This window comes from Pholcus phalangioides, unplaced genomic scaffold (genome assembly GCF_987345545.1).
Source record: "Pholcus phalangioides strain wild (caught in Gottingen) unplaced genomic scaffold, Ppha-v1.0 ptg000011l_1, whole genome shotgun sequence".
Classification (NCBI taxonomy): Eukaryota; Metazoa; Arthropoda; class Arachnida; order Araneae; family Pholcidae; genus Pholcus; species Pholcus phalangioides.
This window is the reverse complement of record NW_028301604.1, coordinates 479,528-501,106: the sequence shown is the minus strand read 5'-3', so window position 1 is coordinate 501,106 and position 21,579 is coordinate 479,528. Positions and strand designations below refer to the sequence as shown.

General features: G+C 33.2%; 1 protein-coding gene across 2 annotated transcripts in view; it reads left to right on the top strand.

Annotated features, from left to right (window-relative positions):
* Positions 1 to 21,579, top strand: part of Bili (FERM domain-containing protein 8 Bili) — a 41,923-nt gene that overhangs the window by 2,546 nt on the left and 17,798 nt on the right. For both annotated transcript variants that reach the window (XR_016193513.1, XM_089238705.1), the window contains exons 3-8: positions 6,172 to 6,369; positions 8,499 to 8,675; positions 9,252 to 9,353; positions 11,555 to 11,613; positions 19,281 to 19,447; positions 20,748 to 20,933. Coding sequence is in view for 1 of the 2 variants with exons in the window: in XM_089238705.1 (XP_089094831.1) it covers positions 6,172 to 6,369; positions 8,499 to 8,675; positions 9,252 to 9,353; positions 11,555 to 11,613; positions 19,281 to 19,447; positions 20,748 to 20,933 (889 nt within the window). In the remaining variant the exon portion in view is untranslated. The remainder of the gene's footprint in view (positions 1 to 6,171; positions 6,370 to 8,498; positions 8,676 to 9,251; positions 9,354 to 11,554; positions 11,614 to 19,280; positions 19,448 to 20,747; positions 20,934 to 21,579) is intronic.

The following is a 21,579-nucleotide window of genomic DNA, read 5'->3' as shown; positions in this document are numbered from 1 at the left end:
AGCACTTTGATTCATATTTTATTTTGAAAGCAAATTAATAAAGCAATACATATAACAGATAATTTAATTTTTAACCATAATTTCTAATTTACATACCATCACTAGTTATCTGTAGGAAAAAATTACTTTACTTATTTTTTAACAATTTTTATAGGCATTGCTCAGATGTCTAAAAAAATGTCTTGAAAAAAACTGAATAAGAAATTGTTTGTTCGGGTTCGAAGACTGTCGTCCGTTTGAGTTAGTTCTCAATTTTTCCCCAACACTAGTGGTTGGCACCATCAATGCGAGGAATTTGTACGTCGAGTCCTGCCCTCAGGGCGATTACAGCAGCTTACAAAAGGCCTGGCAGGCTAAAGACAGAGGGAAATAAATTTCCCAAAGGCCAGAAGTCAAGTTCCGGTAGAATCAGCTTAGAATTTTAACTAACTTTTGCAGGTAAAATTTTGTACGTTAAGAATGAGAACGAAGAATCAATGCGATACAATTTTGAATAGTTGAAGTCAACATGAAATTTAATAAATTCAATTTCGCGGACGAGATGAAATGCCACTACAGCTTCAGATGGTTAGTCATGTTAAAATAAAGAGAAATTTCGCTTGTGAAGAAGTCTGGAAAGGTGTTGGTCCTCTGTGATAGGTCCATTCCGGTAAAATCTTACGATTGGCTGAGACCTCCTCTACAGCGTAGCATCTGAAAAGAAACGTTCTTAAAAACAAAGTTCCTAGATGGTAGAGAAATATGCTAGAAAAATAAGAAAAAATGTGTTAAAAAATAAATAAAAAGATTTTTTTTTGAAGTTATAAAGTTTTTTGAAGAGCTTTTTTAGGTTTTTTGGAAAGGGGATAGTGGGGAAGAAAATTAAAGAGAGATGGATTTCCTCAAATAAAAAATGATTTTAGGTCAAGCCTAAAAATTGTCTAAAGTCCATCTTTCTCGAACCTTTTCGGCTTGGATGGTAAAATCTCTTAAGTAGTTGCAGTGATACTCCATCTGTAATGCTATCTTCTGCCATAAGAGAGATAATATTGAAGGTCATCTACTGCTTTCTCCTAGCGATTGACGAAAAATTTTTTGGTCTGGCTGGCGATATGCTCACTATCGTGACGGAGCTTTGGTCAAAGGACTGCCCACAATCTGTGAGGCGGGAGCTGCCATCGACGGTGCCGCGGCCAAAGTTGATTTGGCCTCGATATATTTCTTGTATTTTAATAAGATGGGTCAAGGTAAAAGATGTTTGTGAGTTGGTTTTCTGTTGAGAGAACGTCTGCTCAGAGATGGGCTTAGACTTGATGTTCTCCAATGCCTGAGTGATGTTGGAATTTTTCTTCAAGACTTTGAGATATTCCTGGCACTTTTTGAAGTTGGTCGAGGGAGGACCCATGCAAGGAGAACACGTCGGCGTATCAGTTCCCCGCACCTTGCCGCAACAGCCTGGCTCATGTGTGTCCGTGCATTTTAAACACTGTTAAGCATTGGAGCAGGATCTTGCAAAGTGTGAAAAGCCGAGACACTGACGGCATTGAAAGGCTTGAAAGTTTTTGATTAACTTTTCCACCATGATGTCAAGATAGTACAGAGTTCGGAGATTGAATCTCTTGATTTTTCGGATCTTTTGGAAGAGATATTTTCCAGATTTTAGAGTTTTTTTGGTTTTTTTTTCAAACCGAGCACAACTCGGGTCTATCGCCATAGGCAATTTACTACCTAGTGAGTTGTGCCGGAAGTGTAAGTGTGTGTACCTAACAGTCTGAGTGCGTATCTAGTGTTGTGTATGATTTTTCAGTGCTGCCATCTATATCTCAGAAGTGAAGTGAGTGATGTGTAGTGACTGAATATTTGTACTGTTTGTAGGACTGTTGCTCTCTGTGGTGAGACTTTTTAACGGGGAGATCGGCTCGCATTTGCGCCTCGGAGTTGGGAACCACAGAAAACCAACTTCAGCCGACCACCACTGTGGCAACGGTGGGGCTCAAACCCGGGTCCCCGCGATGCGACTCCATCACTATGACCACTCGACCACCACAGCAGCAGATTTTAGTGTTGGCTTTCCTCCGAAACAGCTATGTTTTTTTGTATTGAGAAACCCAGTTTCTCCAGGGCCAGTTTGATTTCATGTGGTGAAATGCTGCCTTCAAGACCCCTCAGTAGGATTGAGAGAAGCTTGAGCTCTTTTCTCTAGGTTTTTTGATGAGCTTTTCTTGAGTGAGCCAAGTTTTGGCAGCATCACAGTCATCTTTGGATTGAAAATTAATTTCAACCGCACGGTTGCAAAGTTTTGCCTGTAATGATTGCGAACATAGTGACGTAAGCTGGGCCTTGATGACGATCCATTTGCTATTGGTCGAGATGGTTTTGCCCGGCATCAATGATACCATCGATTCTGCTGTTTCTATCGGTTCTGCGATTACCTCGGATATTGATTTATCCGGAAATTCAGCTACCTCGATGTTTCCATCGGACCTGGAAAGAGATTGAAAAATTTCCATTTCTTCTTGGGGAAGTTCAGCTGTCTGTTCTTCGTCTTGAGACCTGGAACGAGAAGTAGTTTTTTGGTCAGAACTCTAGGTTCCATTTTGCTCCAGGATAAGGAGCACTTAGAATTAGTCTGTTATGATGCCATCATAACAGACCAAAAGATCCAGGAGACATCAACGGGAGCCTGCCCTCACGGTTTAAAGCTGATTGACATCTTGAAGAATCATGCTGATGGCAAGAGATCACCGCTAGGCCTAGCGGTCTCTCTCCGAAATCTGAAGGACTCATGGTGCACCATGATTCCGGAGAAAAAACCACCACAGCTGCAGAGGATATTTTTACCCCCCCCCCCTTCTTCTCTTTCCAGATCTCAAAATCCGGAAAAATCTTTTTCCGAAGCATTAGCAGTTCCAATCTCTCCTTTCTTAACGACAGAAGTAATCGCTGACCAGAACTAACCAGTGGAAATCACTGATTCCATTCCGGAGGACTCGAGCCTGAAAGAAGAGACCCATAATGCATCTGGACTCACAGAAGAAATCTCAAAACACAGAGAAATGAAATCTCGTGTACCATTGGCCAAAACAATTTCACTGACCAATCAGAGGTTCCGGCAGAGAGTCTCGTCGACCAGCTTTCAAAAATTTGCCATGGTCAGTACACTGCAAGGCTCCAAGGCAAGAACATTGAAATTTCTTTTCAATCTTCTATAGACTTCAGTGCAGCGGAGAAATGGCTACACAACGCTCAACTTCTCACCGAGCCCAAAGAGAAGAGATCAGACTTTTTCTCGGTTCTTCTGAGGGGCCTATAGAATAGCACCTCGATCCCGGACATTCAAAGTGCCCTGGAAAAACTAGGCTACAACATCAAAAAAATCGAGGTTTTCAGAAAAACCAAGACCAAAGCTTGGAGAGTTACGCTCCCAAAATCAGATCACAACTTTGGTATTCTTCACCTACAACGCCTTCACCATCTTGAAATTTTGGTCAAAAAATACATCAGAAATTTCCACGCATTTCAATGCCGTCGATGTCTTCTCTTCTCGCATTTTGCCAAATCCTGCGTCAACGCCTATAGATGCATAAAATGTACGGACAATCACGAGCCCGGAAGATGCGGCAAAGTGCGGGGAAAGAATGCTCCGACCTGCATTCTCTGTCTGGGCCCGCAACCAGCAAACTTTAAGAAATGCCCAGAGTATCTCAAAGTACTTCGCTGCAATAAAAACACATCTTCTCGGCGTAAAATCACGACTACCAACATCCTGTTGCAATCTTTTACTTCGAGTAAGCAGACCACAGCAATTTCTTTTTTCCCAAGATCAGTGTCTCTGAAATTCAAAAAATACATCAAGGAAAAGAAAAATCACCATGCGGCCAGACCTACGGTACCCTCCGCCACACAGTCAGAGTCTCCGTCACTGGCAGAACCATCCTATGTCCCTCAACCCAGGACACCGAGCCACCCAAAGAACTTTGGTGAAATTACCCGAAAAGCAGTTGCTGATCGCCATTCCATAGTCTCACTCATGGCCGAAGACTTCATCATGGACTGAGTTTCTCTCAACCTTTTCAGTGACTTTACTAGCTGTGCAGAGAAATTATCGGAGAATTGGGCTCTAAATGGACTTCAGACCTAAGCCTATCTTAGAATTCAACCTTAGAATTCTATCTTCTTTTCCCCTTTCTACTGTCCACTTTTCAAAAAAAAAAAAAAATCACCTTTTTATTTTATTTTACTAACATTTTGACTTATTTTGCTAACTTTAACTCTACCATCTAGGATCTATTTTTCTAAGTTTCATTATACAGGTCATCCTACGCTGTAGAGAAAGAACCAGCCAATCCCAGGGCTTCACCGAAATGAACCAATAGCAGAGCTCCAGTCTCTCCGGCTTCCTTCAACACACGATTATCTCTTCTTCATAACAAGACTAACCCTCATGGGGTTGTGACAGCATTTTCAGCTCATCTCTTCGCGAAGTTGTAACTTTATCTCAACTTCGTGGCGACATCAGTTATTCCAAATTTTTCTCATACCGGCCATTCCTTAAAATCAAAAAATTACCCATAAAAATGTGTTAAAACTCAAAGTGGATTTTCCCAACCTATGTCGGCACATGAGGTTTTCTCCATGTTTTTTCACTAGCCCGCCAGGCCTTTTGTAAGCCGTTGAAATAGGCCTGAGGGCAGGACTCTGCAAAAAATCCTCGCATTCCGCAGACTCCGGAAAACGTGACTTTTGATCCAGTTTTATCAATTCTCCTGGTGATGCCAACCACGGGGCATTGAGGGAACAATCCCCCAACATATGTTGGGGGAACATTGAGAACTTATTCAAATGTACAACGGTCTTTGAACCCGAATAAACAATTTTCATCAAATGATGGCTGCGAAAACCTTATAAACTGTTTTCTTTTTGTTTTTTTTTCTGAAGATCGTGTATGGAATTTTTTCTTATTCCATATATACACAACATTTGTATGGGTGTTCCATGTTCTAGCCTTTTCAAAAAAGTTCAGCTTTCTCGCATAATACTGAAAGTATTATGCTTATTTGCAGCTTACCTGCAACATCACTTGACGTTTTAAGCATGTTTGGAAATTCACATAAATAGCAACAATAATAGAGCTGTGACAAGTTTTAAAATGCTGAAGTTAACTGTATGGCATGGAGAAATGAAGGAAAAAAGTTCTTTTAAGATTAAAGCAGACTTTCTGATTAATCACTTTCATTGAGAGACACAGGTGCCATCACTGTTTCCGCCTTCCCAGAAGCCTGAAAACCACAGTGCAACCACCCAACGGACCAAACAACCACGCACCGGGCGGGGGAAGGGGGGTACAAAGGTACAAAAAAGAAAGCGACCAATGTAATAGAAAAGGCTGAAACAGCGTTTGGGTAAAGGAAAAACATCGAAGTCCCTGGTTGAGAAAGAAAAGTTCTCTACAAAAGTGTCCTTATTGTGGGTGTCTAAATCAGAGAGGTTTTACTGTGTTTCCTTATTTTCTTGCTGTCCCAACTAGTTTATAAAAATGGGGCCTCCCTGAAGAAAGCTTCACCCAGAGTGAGACAAAGAAAACCTTCAGCTTAGTTATGATCATGTAATGCTCAGCATGTGTTTCTTGTATTGTCAGACATCACTAGTTCATAGAATCTCAATATTTAACACATTTAATAATAACAAAAATAAGGTTGATCAAACAACTTGTTAGGCAAACAAAAAAATCAAAGATATGCGTAGATCTATACAACAGGATACATATTGAATGAGTGAGAGTGAACAAGCAACTTAAACCTTATAGCACATCACTTATACATTACAAAATTCTAAAATATAAATTCACCTTTTATTTATTTTTTATTAAAATATTAAAACATGATGCAACTTATACTGTCATTTTTTGTGACTAATTTTGTCACTTTTGGTGTTTAATTCTCTAACGGCAAAGCCAGAACTAGGGGAGAGGGACAAAGGAGGCTAGTGTCTTGGGTGGCATTTTGAATGGATGGAAAATTTTGGCAATAAAAAGTGAAAAATTGTTTTCTTACTTAAATACCATTACTTAAAAGTAGGGGGAAAGCAAAATCAAATTAGCCCCTCCTGACTAAAATTCTAGTTATAGTTCTACCCAAGAGAGAGTGACAGTATAAAGTGGTTTATACAAACTGTTTTAATATTGCTTTGCAGGGCCTTTGCAAGTTAGTAGCGAAAGAAATCAAGAATGGGAGCTTCCTAGATCGTATCCCTTAGGGTATAGATCAATACATCCAGAATATTTGCCTCGTCGTCAACAACCTCATCAATCCACTCAAGCATGTTATATACAGAAGTCTGCTGAAGAGTGGCCTCAAGATGCTGAACACAGAGTACATCAACAAATTAAAAGTAAACTATATGTAAATAAATATGTCATAAAAAATAAGTTTAGTAGTAAGTTAAGATAGAGTGAAAATGTGTAAAAAATAATATTGTATGAGATATTTTAAACTCTATAAAATCCATCAAATAATTTTTTATAATTTATGTGTGTTTCTCAGTAATTTTTGTTTGGCATTTTAAATTTTTGGGATATTGAAATCTCATTACAGAGGTACTTGTCCTGTATAGTAAACTTCATACATCCTCTAATTCAGGATCTGTAATCAAGTGTATACTACTATACCAGTAAAGATTGCTGACTGACCAGTTGTACAACTGAAACTTCCATATTTCTTTGCCTATCTGCCATGGCATTTATGTTTTTGCATACATAAATTTTACAAGCATGCTGTGCTTACACTGGTGCAGGCCTACATTAATTTTTGTTTCAAAAAACACTTCAAGAATTTGACAGTGGAAATTATGGTATGAAATTCAAAATATCAACTAATTAAACCGCATTTCAGCTGTTCAGAATCGATTCTGGACATAAGCATTTTCTTACAAACATTTATTTGAAGAATATGAGAAAACAGTGATTATACACATGAAATAAATTTTATCCAGGCAAGGTGCAATATATACTAATTACATTGAACCATTTTTAGTGGGTTTTTTTTTTTTCTATGTCACTGACTCCCACGCTGTTGATAGGCCATAGTATGGTAATGAAATTTTCTGTGCGCATGTTCTGTAGAATAATACTGTAGAATCTTCTGACTTGTGATTGGTTGTTTTGACCTCTTTAACACTTTTAAAAACAAAATAGTTTTTATTTTATTTTAAAACAATGTGGACATGAAAGAAACAATATGTGCTTACTGGACATGCAGTTTTAGTTATATTTTATGTTAAAGTTCGGAGCTCATAAATGTTTTATTTCTTTACAGCAGTGTTTCTCAATTTTATTTGTGCACACAGAACACTCCTCTTTCTAAAAATAGTTTTCAAACTGTGAGGTGCACCTCCCTAGGGAGACATCAAGGTTTTTCTGGGGTAGGCATCATAACCCTTAAGTTTTCAAAACTCAGTAACATAAATTTTTTTAGGAATATTCTGGCTTAAATAGGACATGGAGAGACACTTATACATTTATGAAGCTAGAGAAGCAGGCATAGATTTTGGGAGCTTCAAGGAAGCTGCTGAAGCAAAAAACTTGAAACATTTTGAAAATATACTGAGTGATTCAGAAGTCTGGACCTGTTTTGGAAAAAAAAACTGTTAAAGATAGACAAATAAAGATAGATAGGCTTTTAAATAATTTGAAAAAGAAGGTTTTAAAGGTTTTTTACTTACTACAAAATTTCTACATGCTTACACATACATGTACACCTTCAGTTACGCAGAGGATTTTAAGCCTACATAACATTTCTTGCCATGTTATTTGTAACATGGACGTTGCAAAGAATGGAAGTAAAGGTGGAAGTAAAAAAACTTTGTTTTGATAATTCATTTATTTCATTTTTGTTGGGCTGTTGCCACTAAACTTTTCAATAGAATTTGTAGATTTTTTATTTTCTTATAACTGTTTACTTGCATTATATTCTGGGTAGTCTAGTTTAGAATACCATGGCAATAAAAGTGGTATAAGCTTGACATCCTCTGCATCACTGAAGGTACGCTTGTAGAAATTTTGTAGTAAGTAAAAAAAACTTTGAAACTTTTTCTATTTCAAATTCTTTAAGTCGTTTGTCTCTATCTTTAACAGCTTTTTTAAAATATTTTTTTTCAAAACAGGTCCATCCAGACTTCTGGACAATTCTGTATAGAATGCTCATAGTAACAGATTGTATTCATCACATTTTTTATAAGCTTAACATATATTAAGCCTATATTACACTATAAAAGTTTGATAAAATATCTTTTAAAAAAACTTGAAAAAAACCAATAAGCCTATTGCGAATGTAACCGATACACTTTGATGGAATTGTAACATTTCATAAAAGAATTTTTATAAAACTTTTATAGTGTATTACTGGCCTTAGACCATAAAACCTGGTTATTTGACAAAAATTGTTTAATTTCGACCTCCATTGTCATAATTTTCAATAAAATTACTGATGTGACCAACATGTTAATTTTAATTTTCCAAACAGAACAAGAGCTTTGTGTTAATTTGATGAATAAAGTAGTTCTTTGTGTTGAAATTGAAAAACCTGCTCAAGTAAATGTACAAGAATTGATGGAGCTTATTTTACAAGATGACCAGGATCTTGCTTTACCTGGCTCTGCACGAGATACATTCAGTTTGTGGCTGATATCCCCTCTGTTGGGTAAGTCATGTAATTTATGTTATTTCTAACATGAAATAGGTGTTCAAACCTTTCCCCCCTTAATTTTCAAACCCAAATATTGACCTGTAAATGCTATTTCAATAAGATTAGATAAATTAATTTTTTTTTGGCTAAACAATGACTAAACCCAATATAACTTTTTATTTATTTATTTTTTTTTTCAGATTTAGGATTCCAGAATCAAAATGAACTAAATTTATTTTAATTGAAAACATATGCCATTTTTGTCAAGAACATATACACAATTGAAAATCAAATATAAAATTTTAATGATTTTACTAATGTTTATATGTTCAAAGTATAATAATAGTAATGTTTGAAGAGATTGAAAATTTGGCCTTTCTAGGGTTACAGAAGCCTAAATGTTTTTATTTACCTGCAGAGAATTGTGGAATTTCAGAATTTAAAGAACTTAAAAATTAGGTAACATAAGAACGGAAAGCTATTTATAAATTATTAGTTGTAATTCTATGGGTTTTTTTAATTTTTTTGTCAATTTTATTGTACTATTGTTAGTTAATGAAAAAAAAAATTTCATGTCTTTAACCTCTTCAGAGTTACAGCTGACATCCTTGCAAAAACCATTCCAAATTCGACAGCAGTGGATGAATTTACTACTGAAGTATACATCTGCCACCACTAAACATCTTGACAAAGGTGAAAAACAGTAATTACTTTCTTTTTTGTTCATATGTGTTATGCTGATGTTTAGACACCAGGAATGATGAAAAACATTCATTTAGGAAAGAAACAGCATTCATGATTTCTGATTATACTATACCTGGCAGAAAGTGTTTGATCATGTAAAAGACACTAGCAATGGTATGTTTAAAATGCAAAAAAAAAACAAAAAAACTAAGAAGAAGTAAAAGAGTAAAATTTTTTTTCGAAAACAATCATTCTAAATACACAGGGCTCCCGCTTGTCCTACTTTCTAGTTTTTATTCTACTTTTCCTACCAAATCCTATCAACAAAATTTGTGTAATTGATTTTAATTGAGGAGGGAATCATTGATATAATGCCAAATAATACAAATGTAGTAGATTGCAATTAATGATTCTACCAAAGCAAAAATTGTGTCGGTTTTTCAGGTTATTTGAAGGTGTATGTGGACCATTTGGTTTTTTATTTTTATTTTTGCTTAGTTTGAGGATTCAACAGGTAGAGTAGTCATTAAAAAATTCTATCTGGATAGAAAAAATAATTTTGTATTTAATACTTCATGATATTGGACTATTCATTATATAGTAACTAACATTCATCATTAAAAATTATGGTGCACATTTTGTGTGTAGGTGAACCAACAGTTTCTATAACAAGCAGTTGGATACATAGGCCTATTCTAGGTTTTGTGACTATGATGCTACCCAATAGCATTCAATTGCCTTCTGTATTTTTAGGACATGCAGAGGCATTAACAATGTTTACAGCCTTGCAAAGAGCTAGAAAAGAAAATGCTTCATTTATCAAAAATGATTACACTGGCAACAGTAAAATGTAAACAAAACCCTTAAAAAAGGATAGACAATGCAAAGGACGGACAATCTGGTTCACCTTGACTTATTTCTGTTGGACCTTGTAACTTACAAATTTTGCACTGGGCTTTTGGAAGTTTTCCTGAAGTAGAATTATTCTTAAAGAACTTACATGTCTTCATAATTTGCTGTGCATCGTGGAATAGAGTTGACAGACTGGACTTATGAAGACTCCTTGAAATAAAGAATGTAATATACAGGTATATTGTAAGAAGAGAAGGAAAAGAATTATCTGTGGTGGCTAGTGCACTGTTTTGGCCTAAAATTGTTTTTGTTATCAAGTCATTTCTGCCATTTTGCTTTGGCTTGAGTCAATCTTATAGGATACTGAAATAGTGTTATGATAATTTTAAAAATTTGTTCACTGAAAAATAGAAAAAATGTTAAGGGATATATATATATATATTTATTTTTGCCCTTTGATTATGTTGTCTAATGGTGGGGTACCCACTCGTCCTGCTTTTTTTAATATTTTGACTGGGAACCCTGAACACAGAATGAATATTTTTAAAAAAAAACAAATTTTTTCCAGTGTGACCTGGAAAATCAGTTTATGAACTATCATCACCAGAGAAAAAGTATTCGTTCACTCAAAATGGAATAAATTTATTATTTTTTCATTTATTCTGTATTTAGAATAATTTTTTGACCAAAAATGTTCAAAGAGAAAAGAATTATTTTTTTTTGTTTTTCACTTTTTTATTGTACCATTGCTAGTGTTTTTGTGGATGATTAAACACTTTCTGCCAGTGGTAGTATATCTTCCACTACATCTCTTTGTAACTTTGTTTTTGTTATTACCAGAACATAAACAGAAATTGTTTGAATTCAAGCACATTTGTGTTACCCATCTGATATTAAATCAGTAGGCTTGTTGTATTGGCACTGCATTTTTCTCTTTTTTTTTTACTCGACAAACATGTTCTGTTAGTTCTTTATTTATTTTTTTCTATCTATGGCTAATAATAAGCTGTGCTGAAAAGGTGACCTAACATCTGATTGGCAACATGAGAATATAATTTCCTTTGCATGAGCAGTATGAAAAAAAAGTATGGTATGGAATGAGTATCATGCCATACTTACAAACAAAAAATGTTTGAGCATGAAGAATTAACACACTTAATCATCTGGGTATGAAATTCAACTGTCTTAAAGTTTTTACCATGAGTTTAAAACCACCTCGTATAAAGTGAACACATTTTAGGCAAAATTTTAATAAATGTCATCTCTCATCGGCATTCAAGACAGTTCTTGACTACACTGCCAAGAGTGAACAAGTTCAGTTTAAGTTTTTTCATAATTTTTGAAATCTTTCTTTACAGATGAACCTGAACTTTTTGTAAAACGAAATGTGTTCTATGACAAGCAAGATGAAATGCGTGTAAGTTATTTTACAATAAAAGTAAACCCTTAATTTCATGGATTAATTAGGGGGTGAAAGGTTGTTAATTAATCAATTTTGTTTTGTAAATATGGGAAACATTATGCTGTAACTTCATCACTATTGGCACTAAATAATTAAATGAAAAATTTAAACTAGTTTTAGGTATATAAATCCTTTATATTGCTACTGTTTTTTTTTCTGATAAAGTCTTGGTTATTAATATTGTCATATATTAATATTAGATAATATGTATTTATATATAAATATCTAATAAATATATATAATATATAAATATCTAATAAATATATATAATATATAAATATCTAATAAATATATATAATATATAAATATCTAATAAATATATATAATATATAAATATCTAATAAATATATATAATATATAAATATATATTATGCCATATTTAAATTACAATCACACAATCAGATATTAAGAAGTGAATGTATTTTTATCATCCAGATACAAAGTAAAGAGTGTCACAATAACAAAAGAACTTAAACTGTTTAACTCAGGCATTCCTAACCTTTTTACTGCAAATTTTAAATGCCACCAACATCATCTCCCACTCTCTTTATAATTTTCTTGAAAATTGGACCTCAGAATGTTTGAAATCATTTTTACGTTCTGTGTCTTACAGCAGTTTTGTCCTACTATTAAGTCAATTTTTATATTTTAAAAAGTCATGGTTTTTATTCTATTCCATGCAGCATCAAAATCAAAGCAAGAACTTTTAACAATTAACAAGAATTTACAAGAAAAAATTTAAACAAGAATTTTTATAACATTCCTGTAACAACGATGTAAATGTGGCAACCACCAGTGTCCTCCATTCAGTTCTTGCAAGGGTGCTAAGTGGGAGGACACGAATGGTTTCATAATAACCATTACATGTAGTTTTTATTTTATATATAGTAATTTTTTTTTATAAATGTAACCAGCTAAAGCAAGTCAACCAAAACAGCAAGACCGAAGCTAATCCTTAGCTTAGCCTCTTTCCAGACAATTCCCCATTTAAACTAATCATTGCTCACTAAAATAGGTTTAGAGTGAGAACTCGGCCTGGCAGTTGTATATATGCGTATAAATGTATGTATATGTGTATTTCTCTTTCCTCTTTAAGTTCTTCATGCATTTCATGCCCACAACACATGCACACTCATATTGTCATATTCATGTTGCTCACCGAATAAGATGCTAAGCAAGGTGGCACAGGTGATCCCTAATTATATATATTCCCCCACACACAATATTTTTATTTTGTATATTTTCATCAGATCCCACGGAGCGAGTGAACTCAACCCAATAAAATTGATGCTGGATTATGGTCCACAAGTTATCAACACCAAGGTGTTAAGCGAGATGACACTCTCCGATGAATATTTTATATTACACAATAAGATTCTTGTTCTGTTTGTTTGTTGTATTCTATGTATATAATATGATAAGTGTAAGATAAAAGATAAGATGGCTTGGGCCCCCTCCAATTGCCTCTAAAATATACCTTCATCCTGATATGTGTACATCATCCTTCTTAATGAAACCCCGGAACTTTTTCCTCCAACTCTCAACCCCATCTCGTCTGTAACCACAGCAAAATTTGTTAAATGTGACAGTACCCAATTGTCCAGGGAAAATATGTTGTCAAAATTGTGTATGTTTTTTTTGACTCAAAATGAAGTGTTCCAGACTCTGCCATGAACCTGGACTGGAAGAGATCTGGGCAACAGGATAAGTCCAGTGGCAAAGGTCTGGCATTCATTCATTCAGCATCAAAATCAAAGATTGTAGACATAATTCTGTATCCATGTAAATTTCACGACACTCTATTTTCTTCTATGTCTTCTGGATCATTTTTGTGTTCCAAACAGGGTACGCTGATTTAAATCAGCTTCAGCTTGATGTGAAATAATTAAATCAGCTTCAGCTTGATTTAAATGACTTGGTTTTTTAATAAAAAAATCATTGATTTAAATTACAAAATTTCAATTTTGTTTTTCCTCTACATAACTTCAATGATATTGAAGTAAAAGTAACCTGGTATGGTATGCATGTTATTGACATGTAGTAAAATTTGTGATTAAAAAGTATGAATCTTTGGGGTGAATATAGACTTTAATTTAATCTCTAGATACAGTGCAAAAAAAGAAAGCTGTTCTATTTCTAGATTTTGTGCATGGAAAAAATTGTAGAAAAATATAGGGAGTTAAACTTATATATAGCACTAAGCTAAACTGTGCTAAGTATTTTCAATGCATTACAATGTAGCACAGGTTCCCCTGATAATATAATTAAAAAATAATATTTTTGTATAAAATCTTTAATTCTATGCCCTAATTGTTGATTCAAAATAATAGATGCTGTATCACATAAATATCGTTAGGCTTTAGAGTTTTTTACATTTTGTATTAAATTTCACAAGTTCGCTCATTTTTTTACCAAAACTCATTGAATTTATGAAAGTATAAAGATATGTAGATTATTAAGCAACATCATGCAAGTTGAAAATAGCGGGAGGGTTCAAGAATAAACGCACTTCTCTCTCTACAAGTTAATCTATTAAGTTAATATGGACTCAATGACCTTTCATGTTACATAAACAGATTTTTGACAATATTTTTTGTTCTTGTAGTTCATTTGTTTATTGTTTGCTTGTAGTTTATTTATTAGCACTGTATTAAATTTTAGATTGGGGGGGGGAAGCAGGTAGGTGATATGAAAATATGTATTCTTAATGATTAACAAGATTTGTTTTAATTAATAAGCAGTCAATTAATTTTAATCAAAAAAATATGATTTTTGGATTTTTTCATACCCTGGTTCCAAAAACGGTCACAAATAATAGATACTTGGTCAGCTGAGGTAAGCATGCACAGTGAACCCCCCATAACAGACTTCTCCAATAAACTGACACATTTTAAAATTGAGTCTCAACAAGCTTCTATGTATTTTGCTACTGATAACCAACACTCCTCGTTAGCAGACAGAATTTTTGGTGCCACAGTTCTCCATTATCAAAAGGTTTTACTTTATTTTGGTCACCTCTCCTAACAATGACATAACTGAATAAATGATGCATGTACAGAGGTTTGTGCACCTATCAACTTAACTCCTTTCCACTTTACCCAAGCTTAGCTCTGGCGTTTGCCATGCATGTTAATTGTGCTTTTATGTAAAAAAATATATTGATTTTCTTTTACTCTCACACCTAAATTTAACCTGGAATGGTTTTAGTGAAATTTTATCAGGTTTTATGTCAGCGGTATATATGTCACGGTAAAAGCCAGAAAGGAAATGTATTAAGCATCATTTATAATTAATTGATAATTAATAAAATTTTTGGAACACTTGAGTTCGGTTATTCAGAGAATGCATAATCAACCAGTAGTTGGAATTAAAGTGAAACCTTGCTACAAGAATACTTGATATAATGATAAACCCCTGTACAACTACATTTTTCCAAGTTGTGTTTGGAAATGTCGATACTTTAATGCTAAACTGCTGCCTCTTTATATCACTATAATTCCTCTACAACGATATTTTTTCTTATCTTTTCTTTTCACAGAGTATGGTTATATCAAGGTTTCATTGTAATAGATAACTAATATTGTGATTGATAATAATTATTTAGTACTAACTATAGTGATAAGTAGAGCCCAGATTATATGCATATGTGCATATGCATTTGCATATTTTGGCCTTTTTAGCATTAATGCATATAAATGCATAAAATTTAAGAGTTTTCAGAATAAGTGCATATTTTTGGAAGTTTATTCAAACGTAATCACTTTTTTATGATTTTTCAAATAAATATTGCTAATAATACAGTAAAGCCTCTCTTTTGCGTTCACCGGCGGGATAAAAAAATTCGTTTGTAAAAGAGGGGTGGCCGTTGACCAGGGATTTGAAATGTATACTTCTAATATTCAAAGGGGAAATATTAGTTGGCCGTAAAAAAAGGGTGACCGCATTTGACAGGTGTCTGTTAAGAGGGGGGTTTACTATTATTTTTATAACATCGGCTTTTGTGCTGCAGGTGGAATTTAGAGATGTTCGTATTTTCCAAATATCAAGTATTCTATTATTAAGGCTATTTCTGGAGATATGTCAAAAGTGTTCAATTTTTTCAGAAATAGTGTTGAAATTCTTTTCTTACTGGTATTTTGTTACGGAGCAGCTACAACAAACTGGTAATTAAAAATGCCTAAATAAAAAATGTGTAGAAGTTTTTTGCATGGGCCAGCTGGTTGAATAAACTGACCATCTGTCAAAATTTGGTGCTCAGAAGACATCATGTAAAAATACTTAAAAAAATAGATTAAAAGGACAAAATCACTCAGGGAATACATGAATAAACCAGCGATTGACTGAAAAAGGAATAACCCTCACATGAAACAGTGTTGCCACTCTCTTTGGCAGCATTACCAACACAAAACACAAAAATATATGAAAAATATTGATGACAATTTCAAAAGTAATATCAAGTGGTAGTATCAAAAAGAACGGGAGAAAAGAGCCATAATTTAATGAGTTTTGCAGCCAAACCAAATGCACCAAATACGATATAATGAGTTTTGATGCAAGTAGAATAGTACGGATTAATGTGGAGTTCACAAGAGGGATTGTGGAGTTTTGCAGCATTATCAGATTTTCAAAGTTATTTTTTTAAAGTTTAACAGTGCTTTGCTGCTGTTTGAACCATGGACTCCATAGAGGTTGACTAAATGAACAAAATGATGTGAAAATCTTAATTATAGACTTGGATTTAATGAGTTTAGTCATTGGGCGACTTAATTGCAACGATGAATACAGCAGCCCTACTGTATTCATTGATAATAAATTTTTGGTTTTGACCTAGCATTTCAAAGAAAACGTATAAGAAAGAAATTCTGGCAAGTTCTATGAGAGAGTTAGTAGATTGAGGTAAAATGGGTAAGATAAAAAAAAATTCCACTATTTTTCCTCTCAAAAAATATATTCATTCTCCACTTAAAATTCAGTTTTCCATTAGATCAGAGAAGCTATCTATGATATGGTATGATACATTTTAATCCTTAATTTACTGGTGATAGACATAGGTATCACACTTCATGCGGAAGCTTATATTACTCGAAAACCAGAACTGTTTTTGAGGCTATGGGCTTTGTAAAAATAAATGAGTTTTGTGAAATGAACTTCTATGAATTGCTTGGAAGATGGCAAAGATTTTTTATAAGTTTTGGTTTTTTTGTTTTATGCACCATTTTATTCTTCCCAGTAACTGGTGAAAACAATTTTGTGAGTGAGCCAGACACACATGGAAACAATAATCTTAACGTTTAGTGGTTTATTTAAAGCTTTCATAGATCTTTAGTTGTTATTTTAAAAAAAATTTCCCCCTTATAGGCTTCAAAATCTGATGGTGCAAAAGTTATATAAAATGGTCATTGTAGAAAGCTGATTCATAATTTGAAAGTGGCACAAAAAAGTTTACTTAGAGTAATCTTACTATATATTCTAATTAACTAGAGATCTTTTTCCAACATATTTAGTTTATCTTTTGTTTGAAAAATTATATTATGTTTTTTAACTTCAAATTTCTTAATATGGCATACCATTTTTACTGGAAAATTTGATGTGCATACCCAAATTTAATGCATACTCTATTTATCAGCTTCCAGAATATGTATTTTTTCTTTAGATTGCCAACTATATCGTAAACTGGGGTGACTTTTAGGAACTTTTTTTAACTTTATGCAGTATATTTTTAGCTTTCAAATTTCCAGCCAATGGCATGCATTTTCTTCATTTGCTGCTACTCAGGGTTGGGTTTTTACTGGTACATGGTTAAAACTAGTTATTTACCAGTGAAAACCGCAGTAAAAATGATAAAATCCTTGTATACATGCATACATATATATAAACACATGGTTTTTACCATATATATAATTAGACTCTATGTATTGATAATTAACATGCAGAGTAACAGTTTTTCTATTAACTAATGATTAATAGTTATTTAAATAATAATTATCATAAAAAATTCAAATAAACTTGAGCCTTGATTAAAAAAGAAAAATAAGAATTGCTGAAACAACTGTTGTAACACGACCAATGTTTGGGTCCTCATCAGCAGCACACTTTGAATTACGTTGATGTAAAAATCTATTTTTATTTCTTTGCCCCCCTCTTTATGTATAAATTCTAATAACTTATATTTTATACAATTTATATATACTTAAACATATTAGAGTGAAAAGCTTATGTAATGATACTCAAAGGGATCAGAGAAACATATTGCTATAAAGGAGTTATCGTTATAAATGGAGTATATTAACACTATGAATTAGGATCAAGGAGTAATATCGATATGTAGAAAATTGTTATATAAGATTATTGTATATTACTTCTAGTATAGAGAAGGGCTGTGAGGACAAATCACAAGAAAATCTAGGCTCCAGAAAAAAAATTTTTAAGTGCCAAAAATTTTTTATATGAGAAAAGGGACCAAAGTAATGCTTCTTTCAATTTTTTCAGGGATCTTCTTTCATCTTGGCAAATATTTTGCTATAAATTCCAAACATTTTGTGCTGCTATCAGCCTGCAATTTATCAACTACACAAAGAAAATTCTAAGCACTAATACCTATTTAGTCGACCTGGTGCCTAGGATCATGCCCATTCCTGGTATAGAGATAGAGAGGCTATTACCTACTATTTCTAAACTAAAAAACTATTGTTAGTTTAATACGGGTGTTGCTTCATTTTTTTTTACAAACAGGAAAAGGGAAGTAAAATTTGAATAGCCACTGGGCGGCAAAGCCATAAATCTACCTCTGCTATTTATAAACAGATACTTTGACTAGAATTTATAGTGTGTATACTTTTCTCTTTTAATCCATCAGCATATGATGAGAATATGAGACTATCTTTATGGCAGGGCTTAACAAATCAAAACTAATAATTATGCACTAGCCAAGCATAATTCTTTGCTCAAGAGAAATGGTATTAAATGCTGTTTTTTTTTACTTTTACAAATATCCTCTTTTTTTGCTAAAAGAGACTGTCATGAAATCAGAAAATTTCATGTCGTCCATAGACTTCAATTGAATAAGTACATAAAGAAAATTTTAGGTGCCAATGCCAATTTTCTAGTCGCCTAGGGTCAAGCCATGCTTTATGGCAAGAAAATTTCCAACAATAAGATCAAATGAGCATATTATAATTTAATATGCATGCTACTAGGAATATAATAATTTTAGTGTTCTGTGTTCACACATTATATCAAAATTATGAATTTTTTCGGGAAATATGGAAAGAAGATGATAAATCATTGTTTCTGCAATTATTTAAAAAAGTTTTCTCTGAAGGTGGTAAAAGCCATGGGTTTCCCTGAGCAGTAAAAACTGCAGAAAAAATATGCTTTTACCAAGACGGTGAAAGCCATCAACGGTAAATACTGTGCCAACCCTGGCTGCTACCGATAAAACTCATGACATTGACTGGAAATTCAAAAGCCAAGAATGATCCCTTGTCACAAAGTTTTCCTGGTTTACGGTATATTCTAACATAAACATATTCAATTTTGCTGGGGCTGGAAAGATTCAAGGAAATACACAGTATGTCAAATATTTTTTTTGTGAGCTCTGTTTAATTTTTTTATCTTTCTAGATATGTGATATGAAGATACTGGAGCTTCTTTATGAAGAAGCTAGATCAAATATTCTCAAAGGTCGATATCCTTGTGATATTCGGGATTGCGATGTTCTTGCTGGAATTCAAGCACGCTTGGAACTGGGCCCTTTCAACCCTCAAATTCACACTGCAGAATATTTTCGGTAAAGTTATTAATATAAATGTTAAAAAATTGATATCTTCATTTCATTTCTGGCTTAAAAATATTGATATTATCAATAGTTTGTTAATTGAATATAAAGATACTTAAATTTTTTATGTGGAGGGAATGATTTAAATGAAGTTTGAAATTTGCATTTAACAAAATGCAAGATTCATAAGATCTCTTGTAATCATAGATATAATATTAGTCTTGTTTCGTCCTTATTTATCAATGGCTCAAGGAGATAATCAGCATGTAGCTATAAGGAACACTGACATAACTGCCAAGTCTCCCAAATTTCTACTCCCATCTCCTGGACTCCCGAAAAATTCTTATATCTCCCGAATTTCACCCGTGATTGTAAAAAATCCTTACATTCAGGGGGTAAAATATTTCCCAAAAATTTACCCGTAAAAAAACTGCTGCTTCATAAGCGTTGTCTAAATTGTCGTAATTTCGTCAAATCACAAAAAGGTATTCCATTTTTGGGGAGAAAACACAAAATTAGCCGATCAGCAAGTGTCAATCCGGGCTTTCAGAATCCAAAATTGGCATGATTGCGTGTATCTGCTTTATCCATATGTCCTGTTTCGACCAAATCGAGTTTTTCTGGTTTGCAAAATTTGATTTTTGAGAGGTAATTTAACTTAAAGACTTTAACCTACTGGTTGGCCATGATTAGCGATTTCTTACACAGTGTCACAGTTTTTGCAATGGGAAAATATCCTTAAAATTTCCCTTTTACTAATGAAAAATCCCTAAAATATTTTAAAACATCCCTTTTACATTTATTTTTGTACAAAATTTAGCTCCACTCGATAACCTCTGAATTCTCATTCTCCGAAGTTGGCAGTTCTGCACTGGTTAATCAAAGGTCATAAGCATTATGAATTATTGTGAATATTGTTAGTTGCTAATCAGTTGTGAATATTGTTTGCATTATTCATTTAGTATCATTCTATTAAAATGAAATCATTTTATATATAAAATCATATTTCATTTATTCAGCAAATCATTGGGTTGTCCTGATAATCATCTAAAGATCAATTTTTGATTGTTTGTGTTGAACAAATTAAAACTACAAAAATAAAAAGTAATGAGGTAGTAATAAATATTTTTATTTATTGAGAATTAGATAAATTAATAAAATCAAAAGTAATATTTTATCATTTTTAAGGACAAAATTTTGTTTAAGAAAATGATATTTTGGTGCACTTTCTTTCTAGACTACATTACTATCAAATTAAATTAAAATCATACATTGATAAAATTTATATGAATTTTTTTTTGGTGCTTTACAGGTCTAAGATACGTGAATACTTACCAAGTCATGCTTTGAACAATAGGTGGACATTTTTGAATGTGAGTACCAAACCTGGTCCAGAGCATCGTTTGCTTGATCAATATCGAAGCATTTCTGCAAATACAACTCGTTATAAGCTTTTAAGAAAATACATGGAGTTTTGCTGGGCTCTTCCATATTATGGGTAATTTTTAAAACATTTTTATAATTAATGTGTAAAGACTGAGATTTAATAATTCAATGTAAAGTGACATGTTCACTTCATTTCTAAAAACCAATGGGCAGAAGAGTATTACATGTAATAACCAAGTTATACAAATACAATGCCACAACAGGCAAAATGCCCAACGAGGTGGCTGAGAAAAAGATGCCCATAACAAATATGGATGTCATATATTTAAAAAATACAGCAACCCAATTAAAAACACAATCACAAATATTAGAAACAATATACACTCAAACCTGTTTATGTGCGGTCTTTTTTTGTGCAATTTTTTTTGTGTGGTATATGAAAATTTCAATCAAATTAGAACATAATTGACGAAGTTATCAATTAAAAAAAATTAGGTTTGATCGGCCATTTAGTTTTTTCGATTTTTGTCCTGGACTATTAAGATAAGATTCATTTCAAAGTGTAAATTGAAGGTAAATTTATTATTTTTTCCATTTAGATATAAATTTTTAGGATTTTTATTTTATTTTTCGACATAATCCCTGAAAATGAATAAGGGCAAAAACAAAGCGAAGAGAAAGGCAATTTCCTTAGAAACTAAGACTACGATTTTCAAACAAATAGCAGAAGGTGAAGGATCCACAGCTCTTGGTAAAGA